Raw genomic sequence first — 12,270 nt, 5'->3', positions numbered from 1 at the left:
AGCTGTCAGACGTTTTGCCAGGACAGATTGTGTGCATAGCTACAGGGCCCTTCTGTTTGTTTTCCACTATTCTGAATATTAGGACTGCAGTCTTTTGACTTATCTAGAGACTTAATGACTGACACAACGTTCATATATTAAGAGGACCTAAATATTTCCTATATTTGTTATGGCTGAATAATTATATCAGTAGAAGAAACTTCAGTTACTTTGCTTAGATTTGTGCACCCAGTTAATATTACAATACTTCAGTGGCTAATGTCAATGAGTGTATTTTCAGGTATCAGAGAAAAAATCTTTTTTTTTAATAAAAAAAAGTCCCCAAGTTTCTTTGTACACCTTCCTTCATTAAAACAAACAACATCAGACTGTAGGGATTGCTTCTTTCCAGACTGAGAATTTTTATGGGAGTCTCTGACATGCATACATGTAATTGCTCCATCACTGGAGCAGAGAAAAGGGGACCTATCAGGCTTCCCTTTTGTGCTGCTGACATAAAACCAAATCTGTGGTGTAGTGTAGCTCCTTCCATCTCTGCAAAAAAATAAGTAGGCAATGCAGTATTTTTTAAACTAAGACTGAAAAACACCGTAAGGATCTCCAGAGAAACCTAGCAAAACTCGGTGCATAGGCAGCACAAACATGGATGATGTTAATTGCTGGTAAGTGCAAGGTTATGCACGATGCCAGGAATAATTTTTAGTATTCATATATGTTCCTGGGTTCTTAATTAACTTCTGATCACTCAGGAGAAAGACATGTACATCATTTTGGACAGCTTGGAGAAAATATTGATTGGTCTGTAGTAGGGAAGTAATACTGTAGTCGATTAACTGATAAGCAAAAGCCTATAGGTTAATGAAAGTTTATAGATTAATGCTATAGACTACATGCATTCTCCTCCTCTTGCCCTCCTCCTTCCCGCAGCAAATCATTTAGCAGGCTGGCCAGCAGCCTGGCTCAATCTTGGCTTGCAATGGGTCCAGGACTTACCCCTGCTGCACCTCTGCATTTTAAAGTGTATTAGGAGATGGATGGGCAGGCTGCCCCACTCAGTTCTGGCTTGCACCGGGTTTAGGAGCTCAGACTCCACCCCCAGACATGGTTTATCAGAGGCAGCAGCACAGGGCGACAGGCAGCCAGTCTGTGAGGGGAGCTTGTTTTTAAACTGGCTCCCCTCACAGACCAGCTCCCATCTGGCACCCTGAGGCAGAGGCAGCCACGCAGAGTGGCAGGGGGCTCCTCAGGAGTGAGGCCGGAGTGCACTGGTGGCTGGCCCCACCCCCAGGGGACTATAGAATAGTTGACTAACTGATAATAATTATGAAGTTACTCAGCTATTCAATTAACCAATATTTAACATCGCTAGTCTGTAGTGGTGGTAAACAAAACAATGTTTATTTGGATGTATAAAGAACAGGATAGAAAACAATGCTGATTATATAAATCATAGCTATGCCCTAACCTAGAGTGTCATGTTCAGTTCTGGAGAATCTGTCTCAAAAAAAGATACTAGAGGGGGTAGGTGGGTGAAGTAATATCTTTCATTGAACCAATTCATGTTGATGAGAGACACAAATCTTCTTAAGGTCTGGGAAACTTACTCAGAATGTCACAGCTAAATAGAAGGTGGAACCGTTTAGCATAAATAGTTAATGCATATTTCAATGAATCGTTCAAGGTGAAGTGTCCTGTTAACACCCCTCCAGTCATGGGGAGGAGGTGGGAAAGGAAGTGAGAGGTGGCAGTAGGGAAAGCATCTGGGTGAGGTTTGCCGTAGGCTGTTTTTTGTAATAAACTGAAAATCCAGTGTGTCTATTCAGTCTATGATTTTAGTGTCAAGCAAATTTATTAATTTTATCTGTTTTACATTGAGCTTGGCTCTCATCAACAGAAGTTGGGATTATACAACATATTACCTCACCCCTCTTGCCTTTCAAATATGCTTGGACTGAAATGGCTACAACAACACAGTATACATTTAAAAAAATACAGCAGAAATAGAAATGCTACAGAGACTGGCAACAAAAATTATTTAGAGGCAAAGATGCACTTCCATGTGAGGAGAGGGTCTTTAAATGTTTTTTTTCTTTTAGTTTCCCATTATTATAAAGAAGGCACAGTCAAGAAGATTTTCTTCTGTTTTTTTTAATCAAGATAATGTATTGCCTCTGCATATAATGTAATTGGATGATTTTATTACAGTTAACTTTTTAAAGTATTGCTTAATTTTGAAAGGCTGCCTTAATGTTGAATTCCTTTAAAGGATATTATACTTTAAAAGAACTGAATTACTTTTAAAAAATTGTATTTGTGGAGTAAATTTTTAACTAGTACTGCATAATTTCATTGTAAAAAAGTCACATTTCAACTGCTAGGGATATTTATTGGAAACATCTTTTTAGCTGATGTACAAATGTAAATGGTTAACCCAAGATCAGCAGTGAAATGATAGGCTTAAGTTAGAAGTACAGTTAGGCTGTCACAGTTGTCCTTCATTTTTTTTTATGACCATTAGCAGGAGTTCAACCTGTTCTGTCATTATACTGCTGACACTGTACAACAGGTTGTAGCTCATTGGCACTGGCTTCCATATGTCGACACATCTGTGAGCGGTCAACTCAACCAACCATCTTAGAGTCCTCCACTTTTGCCAAGGATCTTGCTTGCAGCATATTTTCAAGGAGACGAGAGCATATCTCTTAGTTGTCAGATTTCTATGAATCAGTTTCGATTAATTCTTTTACTCCCAAATTTTAGTTAATAAGGATAGAAACCTTGCTGTAAATATCTTGTATTGTTCTGGTTCACCTTTTTATGTCCCTCTCCTTCCCACATAAATAGCAGACCCACCATTCCTAAGCATTTTTCCACAGCACTGTAGAGCTTCAGAATTAATTGTGGCATCATGCAGCATGTTACAGGCATGGATGCCCAATTGTTCATATATTAATCAGTGTGCTAATAATGACATCACTTGTCAGTCAAAGTGAACTAGCCAAACCTTCCTTCTCTTTTTAAAAACGTTTTCCTTTATTTCATCTTTAAAAGTGATCTACTTCAATCCTCATTTCCTTCCATGTAATAGCATGTGATAGTTGTTAGTTTTTTCAGTTGATCCATTTTAACTGAAGTGAAGATCTTAAAAATACGGGGAAATCTAAAGCGAAGCAAATGTATATGCAATCTGATCTAGCCCTGTTAGATGCCCCCCATACCACAATAAACTCTAAAACAAAGGGAGTCTTAATGATTTCTTCTTAATAAGAACTACTATATCTAGTTGGTCACACATGTCTATTCCCAATTAAGACAAAAAATTTGATACGTAGAACATCAAGTGAAACTCTCTTGCCATATTTTTTATTAAAATTAATTATGATAGTATATGTTGTTAATTAATGGGAAATTATACTATACATCCATTAATGATAATAAAAGATATATTCAATTATCCTTGAATTGAATTACTAATCTGTCTCCCATTTTAAGTGAATTGTACTACCCTGTATAAAAAAAGACTTATAGCCTTGCTCAATTTTTTGACTATGGAAAAGTCCTCATCCATTCACACATACAGTACTCCGTTTCTTTTCCACATGGGAGAGTTGTGTATGTACAGTTATGGGAAGATATCTGCTGAATTTATTTACAAATTTTGAGTTTTTCAAAACAACAGGGAAGTATGTACAATATTACTGAAAGTCACAGCTATGTAGCAAAACCCTGCAGTACTCTGGCTAACTTGTTTTTCTGAAAGTGAATTTGTTTCATAGCTTGTTAATTAAATAAATTTCAGAATGTTAACCATAGAAGACCTCCATGGAGTATGACAAATGGGCACAGAATGGAAATGTGGTACTATATTTGTAAATATGAGTATTTGCACAACTATTAATGCTCATTGTTATTATTTATTGTTTTTGTTGTAGCATCAGGGCCCCATGTTTCACACCCTTCAGTGTTCCTTTTACAGGCTACTGGTATATTTCCCAAGCAAAGCTGACCAGTTCTATTACAAGGCTAGGAAAAGTCTTATTATCTTACAGCTCAAGACTGTGTCTGGACAAATAAAATTACTGTGCACTTGACATGTAAATGAACTGACTAGCCAGAGTATGCAACCTGAGCCTGAAAATAAAAACTCTCTTTCTCTTTCTTGCATTGATTTCATTTTACAAATAACTGAGCAATGGAAGAAATAGGCATTTGGCTTATTTTTCTCCTATTCAGTCAGCTAATTTGATGGAATTATTACTTGGGCTCTGTTCAGTCAGTTATGCTGCATACCACATTCTGGAAGGGTGCACATGGCTAACTATGCATGTGCTAGACCCAAAGTGCAATAAAAACCTGCCATATGGTGACATTTGCAAAGAAACTTCAGTTTAATCTCAGGTTAGATGCATTGGCCCGGGATTTTAGTTGAATTTCAGATCATACGCTATTGTGAGAGAGTTGATGGCATCTATCTAAAAACATATATATTGTGGAGTTAAAATTATGTTAAGAATAAATAAATACTTGAACATAGTCACATTTAGATTACAAGAAATTTGGAAACAACAAAATATTTTGTAATACCTGTCAAAATGAGGATTCTATAATTCTGGCACCAAAGGATGGAAATATGCATAGAGATCTTTATTTTACTTTGCACTGAAGTATGGATTATTATGTTGGACTGTTAGTAAAAAGGACACTCACAAGGTTTTGGTGAGAGCCATGATTTAGACTAGTATTTGTTTTATAAATAGATGTCAATCCATATACCTTACAAATATGTCATTCGTAGAAACTGTTGGCCCAGTCTACACAAATCTTGCCTCATTTGGGTTTGTGAGATGGACAGTGCTGCTTCTGATGCTTTTAAAGTAATAAATTTGCTAGTGGTCCTTTATGATTATTTTTTTAAATTTGTTTTGCACAATAACTATAAAAATCAGCAACTGCCAATGTTCCTTCTGTGTCCTTGCCCTGACTCCCAAGATGGCTTATTTCTTTTGCTGCTGATGCCAGACACCATAAAAGAGGACAGATAGAAGGATGATGGCACTGCAAGAGGGAAAGGGCAACACCAGACATATGTTTCCTGAAGTATGCAGATTCCTTGTTTGACAGATTTCTAATTCTTAGGGACAGAATTTTGTATAAATAGACTGCAATTTTTGTGATTCTTCTGAAACCTGTGGTGGTAGATTATTGTTCAATGTGGGAAATACTTTAATGTGGTATTGGTAGGGAGGTTAGTTTCTAATATAAACATTGAGAAGTCCTGTGGCACCTTATAGACTTAACAGATTTATTGGAGCATAAGTTTTTGTGGGCAAAGACCTACTTCGTCAGATGAATTTAGTGGAAATTCCAGAGGCAGGTATAAATATACAGGTACATGAAAAGAAAGGAGTACCAATCAAAAGGAAGGCCAGAGATAACAAGGTCAATTCAGTCAGGGAGGATGTGGCCCGCTTCTAGCAGCTGATGTGGAGGTGTGAACACCAAGAGAGGAGAAACTGCTTTTGTAGTTGGCTAGCCATTCACAGTATTTGTTTAATCCTAAATTGATAGTGTCAAATTTGCAAATGAATTGTAGCTCTGCAGTTTCTCTTTGAAGTCTGTTTTTGAAGTTCTTTTGTTGCAGGATGGCTACCTTTAAATCTGCTAGTGTGTGCAGGGAGATTGAAGTGTTCTCCTACAGGTTTTTGTATGTTACCATTCCTGATATCTGAATTGTGTCCATTTATTCTTTTACATAGGGACTGTCTAGTCAGGCCAATGTATGTGGCAGAGGGGCATTGCTGGCACATGATGGCACATATTACATTGGTAGATGTGCAGGTGAATGAGCCCGTGATGGTGTGGCTGATGTGGTTAGGTCCTGTGATGGTGTTGCTGGTGTAGATATGTGGGCAGAGTTGGCACTGATGTTTCTTGCAGGGTTCCTGAGTTAGAGTTACTGTGGTGTGGTGTATGGTTGCTGGTGTGAATTTGCTTCAGGTTGGTGGGCTGTCTGCCTCCCATGGTCTGTGAGAGTGAAGGATCATTGTCCAGGATGGGTCGTAGATCGCTGATGATGCGTTGGAGTGGTTTTAGCTGGAGACTGTAGATGATGGCCAGTGGTGTTCTGTTATTTTCTTTGTTGGGCCTGACTTGTAGCAGGAGGCTTCTGGGTACACATCTGGCTCTGTCAATCTTTGTTTCCTCACTTCCACGGGTGGGTATTGTAATTTTAAGAATGCTTGGTAAATAGCTTGTAGGTGTTTGTCTCTGTCTGAGGGGTTGGAGCATATGTGGTTGTACCTTAGTGCTTGGCTGTAGATAATGGATCATGTGGTGTGTCCGGGATGATAGCTGGAGGCATGCAGGTAAGCATAGTGGTCAGTAGGTTTCCGGTATAGGGTGGTGTTTTTGTGATCATCACTTATTCGCCCTGTAGTGTCCAGGAACTGGATCTCTTGCGTAGACTGGTTCCAGCTGAGGTTAATGGTGGGATGGAATCTGTTGAAATCACAACATATCTGCCCTCATATCTACACCAGCAACACCATCACAGGACCTAACCACATCAGTCACGCCATCACGGGTTCATTCACCTGCACAGGTCGTAAATGGAAGCCACTTGAGTCATTTTGAACTTCTTTCCTGTTTCTTCTGCAGGGCCCCTCGGTTTAAAGGGTTCCAACAGCAGGACAGCCAAGAGCTTCTCCACTATTTGTTGGATGCAATGAGAATAGAAGAAACAAAGGTAAAATCTTGGTATATTTGCAGTGAGCTAGCTTGAATTACCTGTATATCAGATGTCAATTTTTCACACGCTTTAAGCTTTTCGTGTTTAAAATATACACAATTAGAAGATTTGCCCAGTGTTGCTTGAGTCTTTAATTCAATTAATTTTGGGGGTTTTTTTGGAAAATAAAATGAAAATGTGCATGCTTCATTTAAATCATTACTCTCGAGTGGGGCTGGGGATGAGGGTTCAGTATGCAGGCTGCTATAGGGAGAGAGAACTACCCCAGCCCTCCTTGCAGCAACTTGAGGCCAGGTGAGAATCACCTCTACATAGCCTCTGCAGCTCCAGTGGGCATTGCTGGGGGAGGAGCGTATGTCACCCGACTGGGGCACATCCAGGTTTATCTTTCCCCTGCACTGCCCAATCAGAGTGAGGAATGCATCAAACTATGCACTTTCCCCTTACTCCCTGACAAAGGGGAACAGCCAGCAATGTCCCCATATGAATCTGGGGGAGAAGAGTCAGCCCGTCTTATCCCTTGCCTTTCATACAGTGCACCTGGCGGATGGGAGGCTTGAGGGTTGCAGCACTTCTGGATGGGGGGAGTATGACCCCTGCCAACCTTTTTCACCTGCCTGGTGATTCTTTTTTCTATATGGTTATATGAAAAGCAATCCCATTGCAGGTACATCCCATTTTCCTGGCACAACCAAACTTTTACGTTACTTTAAGTTATGATAAGAGGAAACGTATACCAGATATGGTAGTCCTATGAGTCTTATGGTAGTCCTAAAATTTTTACCTTTTAGGACAGGGGTCGACAATAATTTTTGCCCAGGGGCCACTTCAGAAAATTTGTGAAGTACCCTGGGCCACCCCGGAAGGGGTGGGGCCTAAACAGGAAGGGGTGGGGCTACCCCACCCCTCAGACCATGATTGGTCTGTGGATTGGGGAGCCTCTTTTTCCCTCCTTTCTACTAGACACCCATCCCCTGGAAGAGGCTTAGCACACTCCGCCACACCCAGGCCAATCAGGGCCTGGGGTGCGGGGGAGTGTGAGAAGCCTCCTCCCGCCCTGCAAGGAGAACGTGACACTTGGAAGTGTCGAAGACTCCTTGCAGAGCCGGGGCAGGGTGAAGGAAGCTTCATGCAGGTCCTCCACCCCCAGACCCTGAGTGGCCTGGGAGCAGTAGGGCCTCTGCGGGCTGGACCCACCTGCTTGGTGGTCCGCAGAGGCCCTTTTGCCCACCCCTGTTTTAGGAGGAGTTCTCAGAAAGAAAGACAGACATACTTTCTCAAATATATAGTAGATGAAATGACTACTTAGGCTTGTTTCTACTGTTTTTCAAAAAAGCAGTTTGATTATTGCATTTTCATTTTGGTGTTTTAATTGTTTGTTCGGATACAAATTTCAGTTGATTGTTGATGGGAGTATCATAAATGGTGGCTGCAATAATTTTACAGTGACAGTAGCACCATTTTAGGAGAGTGATTCATCTGTAGCTGTTAAATACACTTTTGAAGTGGTAGAGTAAAAGTCATGCATCTAACTTATTTGGTAAAATCTGCTTCAGGATAAAACTTCATATACCTGCCCACATCTAGAGAGCAATTAGTTTTATAAAACTTCACTGAAACCAATTTGAAAAAAAAAATAGAGCAAAATATTATCGAAGTTCCTAATGTCATGCACCCCCTCGCCCCCAGGTGTGCCCACTGGAGCTTCAGAGGCTATGGAGAGATGCTTGTCACCTCATCCCAAGTTACTGCAGTGAGAGAGTGGTAGGGTAGTCTTCTCTCCCCGGATAGCCTGCATACTGAGATCTACATCCCCAGCCCTACTCAAGAGCAATGGTTTACATGAAGAAAAACAAATATGGCTGCAAATGTGATTAGTGTGAATTGTGGAAATACATTGCTAGCATGTAACTCAAACCCAGTTGAATCTCAGCAAGCTCCTTGTTGTAAAGCTGAAAATTTAGTCCATGTAAACAATAGGTTGTATCATAAAAATAGTAAACTATGGAGAAGCTTTTCTCAGTCTTGACATTGTACTGTCATAAAATGACCTACAGGCAGTCCCCAGGTTACATACAAGATAGGGACTGTAGGTTTGTTCTTAAATTGAATTTGTAGGTAAGTCGGAACTGGTACATATTGTACCCCAGGTGTCCCCGATTCAGCCGCTGCTGAAACTGACCAGCGGCTGACTACAGGAAGCCCGAGGCAGAGCTGCTTTGCCCCGGGCTTCCTGGAATCAGCCGCTGATCAGTTTCAGCAGCAGCTGACTTGGGGACATCTGGGATAGAGCAGCTGGGGTGCTGCCAGATTGGTCCCCACAGCACCGAGGTGCGGCGTTGTGGGGACCAACCCGGCAGCGCCCCAGCTGCTCTGTCCCAGGCGTCCAGATTCAGCCACTGTTGAAACTGACCAACAGCAGCTGAATCGGACACGCCTGGGGCGGAGCAGCTGGGGTGCTGGTGGGTTGGTCCCGCAGTGCCGCTCCTCGGTGCTACTGGACCAACCCGGCAGCACCCCAGCTGCTCTGCCCCAGGTGTCCCCAAGTCAGCCGCTGCTGAAACTGATCAGCGGCTGATTCCAGGAAGCCCGGGGCAAAGCAGCTCTGCCTCGGGCTTCCTGTAGTCAGCCGCTGGTCAGTTTCAGCAGCGGCTGACTTGGGGACGCCTGGGGCAGAGCAGCTGGGGTGCTGCTGGGTTGGTCCAGTAGCGCCGCACCTCCCCCAGCAGACCAGAGAGACGTGGAGCGGCTTTTCTTGCTGTGGAGGACGCGGGTGGCGGGACCGCGGCGCGTCTCGGCGGTCCCGCCGCCTGCGTCCTCCGCGTCGAGAAAAGCCTGGTCTGCTGTGGGGGGCGCACTAACTGCGCCCCCCCCAGCAGACCAGGGAGACGCGGAGCGGCTTTTCTCGCCGCGGAGGACGCGGGCGGTGCGACCGCCAAGACGCCCCGCGGTCCTGCTGCCCGCGTCCTTCGTGGCGAGAAAAACCGCTCCGCGTCTCCCTGGTCTGCTGGGGAGGGGCGCTAGCTCCGCGTCTCCCTGGTCTGCTGGGGGGGAAGCTCCCCCTGCACCTCCGGAGACGGCGACAGTGGGGGAGGCACCCCGCACTAGCAGGGTTCCCCCCCCCCCCGTTCGTAACTAGGGGTCCGACTTAAGTCGGACTGACGTAACCCGGGGACTGCCTGTACTGAGCAAAACTATAAGAACTGCTGTTTTGTTTCTTTTGCTTTTGGGGAGGGAGGGGAAGTTTTCAGAATACTGTAATGATATGGTTACTGTGCTGCTCCTGTTGGCTTTAATGGGGTAGAGTGTAGGGATGTTAAATGGCATTTAATCAGCTAATCGACTAGTCGATAAGTGGGGAAAACTACAGAGCCTCAGTGGGATTAGCTCCTGACCTCAGGACTAGTGTCTTGATTTGTCATTCCTTCCCCCCCACCCCGTCCACTCCGGTCAGAGAGAGGCAGCAAGGGCGGGGAGCAAGACCCAGTGCTATGGGGAGCTGGCCTAAAAGCCAGTTCCCCCAAGCACCATCTCTGCTGGGGGTAGGGAATGCAGAGGCGTAATGGGACCAGGCATCTCTGCCACCCACAGCACCAGCTCCTCCTCCCTGACTTGCTGCCTCTCTGAAAGATTTGCATCCTTAGTATAATGATTGAAACCATATTTACTGCACAACTTATGATAATATAGGTTTGACTGTAAAAGCGAGTGAATGATTACTTAAACTAGTAGTCTGATACATTCCCTCTTCCCATGATGAACAGATTAACAAAAATGACAGCATAAACTCCAGTGAACATGGCAGTATCATGAGGTTTTAGCATGTATCTTTTAATGTCCTATTGTTTCCTTAGAGAGTAATGGTGGCTACTGCTATCAGCATAATAGAACATGCTGAGAAATATTTTCTTTATAAATTAGGGTGTACAGTATTTCTGCCATTTCTGTCATTGGGTAAGTGAAGATTGGTTCCACCTTTTTACTGCAATTAAACCCATTTTGCTATAATGATGCATTTCTATTAACAGTGACTTTATCACCTCAGGCTGTGCAGTAAGGGACATTACTAGTAAAAGCTTTTTTTTCCCCCTCCCCTTTCTTTTTCGGTTCTATAAATGGTATGACAAACTGAGACTGTCAGATCTGTGGATCTATTCAATCTTGTGAGCAATGACAGTTGTGCCAGTCAGATACAAGCAGTAGCAGCATTGTCTGTCATGGGAACTCCACAGCTGTTAATCGTGCTATTGTTATGGAGTGTCACTACCATGTGTTTTTTGATTGAAGAAAGCCTACAGCAATATGTCTGCCACCAGAATCCTTTAGAAATGATTATAGCCACTAACCTTCCTCTTTCATGCTGCTTTTAAATGTTTGCTTTTGAGTTTAAAGTTTTGATAGCAGCCCTTATAAAATATCAGCTAACCACTTGCAGCCCTTATAAAATATCAGCTAACCACTTCAGTATGCCGGTGATAAATCTTCTGTTCACTTGAGCAGTCTAATTGACACTTCTCTTACAAATCCTGATTAATTTCTTCAATCAAAGCTACTTAGTCCTTTAAAATAAATATATATATATATACACACACTACTTTCAAATAGGTGAGTGCAGTCTTAAAATACTTCTATAATGCTGCATAAATGCTTTTGTTTTTATATCCTATAAAACAGTTCTACGTTGCCTGAGGTTTTGCCTGTCATATTTTGGACTGCAACAATATTGCATTCTTTGGAATCCTGGTTTTATTTTTTTTCATCCTTCTGAAAATACATTAATCTATAAAAGTGGACCTTTAAAATAAAAGTCTGTCAATACCACAATCCAAATTATACAATAAAACTGTCTGCTGTTTCCAGCAGTGTGTGCTGGAGATTGTTTCACACCAGGGTTTGAAGTAGCTGAACCCTGCTGCTAATTGATTAATGTCTGCTGCCATTGTTTGTAGCACCCTGGCCATTCAAAGACTGTGTCTTTCTTTGACCTAAATAAATGGTTCAACGCACTAATCCCAACAAAAGGGGTTACTTTATAGCCCTAAACCCATTTATGGTATTCAACTTTGTGAATTACGTATTGATTAGTCCTTTTAGTATACTGTTGGCTTTAAGATGAACAAAGCGGGGCTTAGGGTGTCTGGACTTTATTCACAAGCCTGGCCACATATTCATAAGGTAGAAGTATGACTAGTCTCTAAAACTATATTTCATCATAGCATTTCCCAATACGTATGGTTTGAGTGGAACATGACAACTTAACACTATCTTGTCAGTAGGCCTACTGTGAACCACATGCAAAAGTTTTGTATGATCACAGCTCTTTTCTAGAATGCTACACTGACTTTCATGTGCCATTTAACAACTATAGTAATCGAGTAGAACTTTGCTATTTTTCTCTATTGAATGGGAGACCCATTACACGTTTACTGAAGGCTGTGACTACATGCTTATTAAAAGGGAGGAAAATAAAAACAGGAACATGGAAATAATATATCCAAACATGCACTCTGGTCCCGTATTTG

At 42.2% G+C, this 12,270-nt stretch overlaps 1 protein-coding gene across 3 annotated transcripts in view; it reads left to right on the top strand.

Annotated features, from left to right (window-relative positions):
* USP45 (ubiquitin specific peptidase 45) overlaps positions 1-12,270 on the top strand; it is a 111,837-nt gene that overhangs the window by 75,501 nt on the left and 24,066 nt on the right. For 2 of the 3 annotated variants that reach the window (XM_075923924.1, XM_075923923.1), the window contains exons 9-10: positions 6,658-6,745; positions 8,438-8,512. In XM_075923924.1, coding sequence (XP_075780039.1) covers positions 6,658-6,745; positions 8,438-8,512 — 163 coding nt within the window. The remainder of the gene's footprint in view (positions 1-6,657; positions 6,746-8,437; positions 8,513-12,270) is intronic. The other variant, XM_075923925.1, reaches the window with a different exon arrangement.

Source organism: Pelodiscus sinensis, chromosome 3 (assembly GCF_049634645.1).
Source record: "Pelodiscus sinensis isolate JC-2024 chromosome 3, ASM4963464v1, whole genome shotgun sequence".
In the NCBI taxonomy this organism is placed as follows: Eukaryota; Metazoa; Chordata; order Testudines; family Trionychidae; genus Pelodiscus; species Pelodiscus sinensis.
Note: the sequence above shows the minus strand (reverse complement) of the source record. Positions and strands in the feature narration are given on the sequence as shown.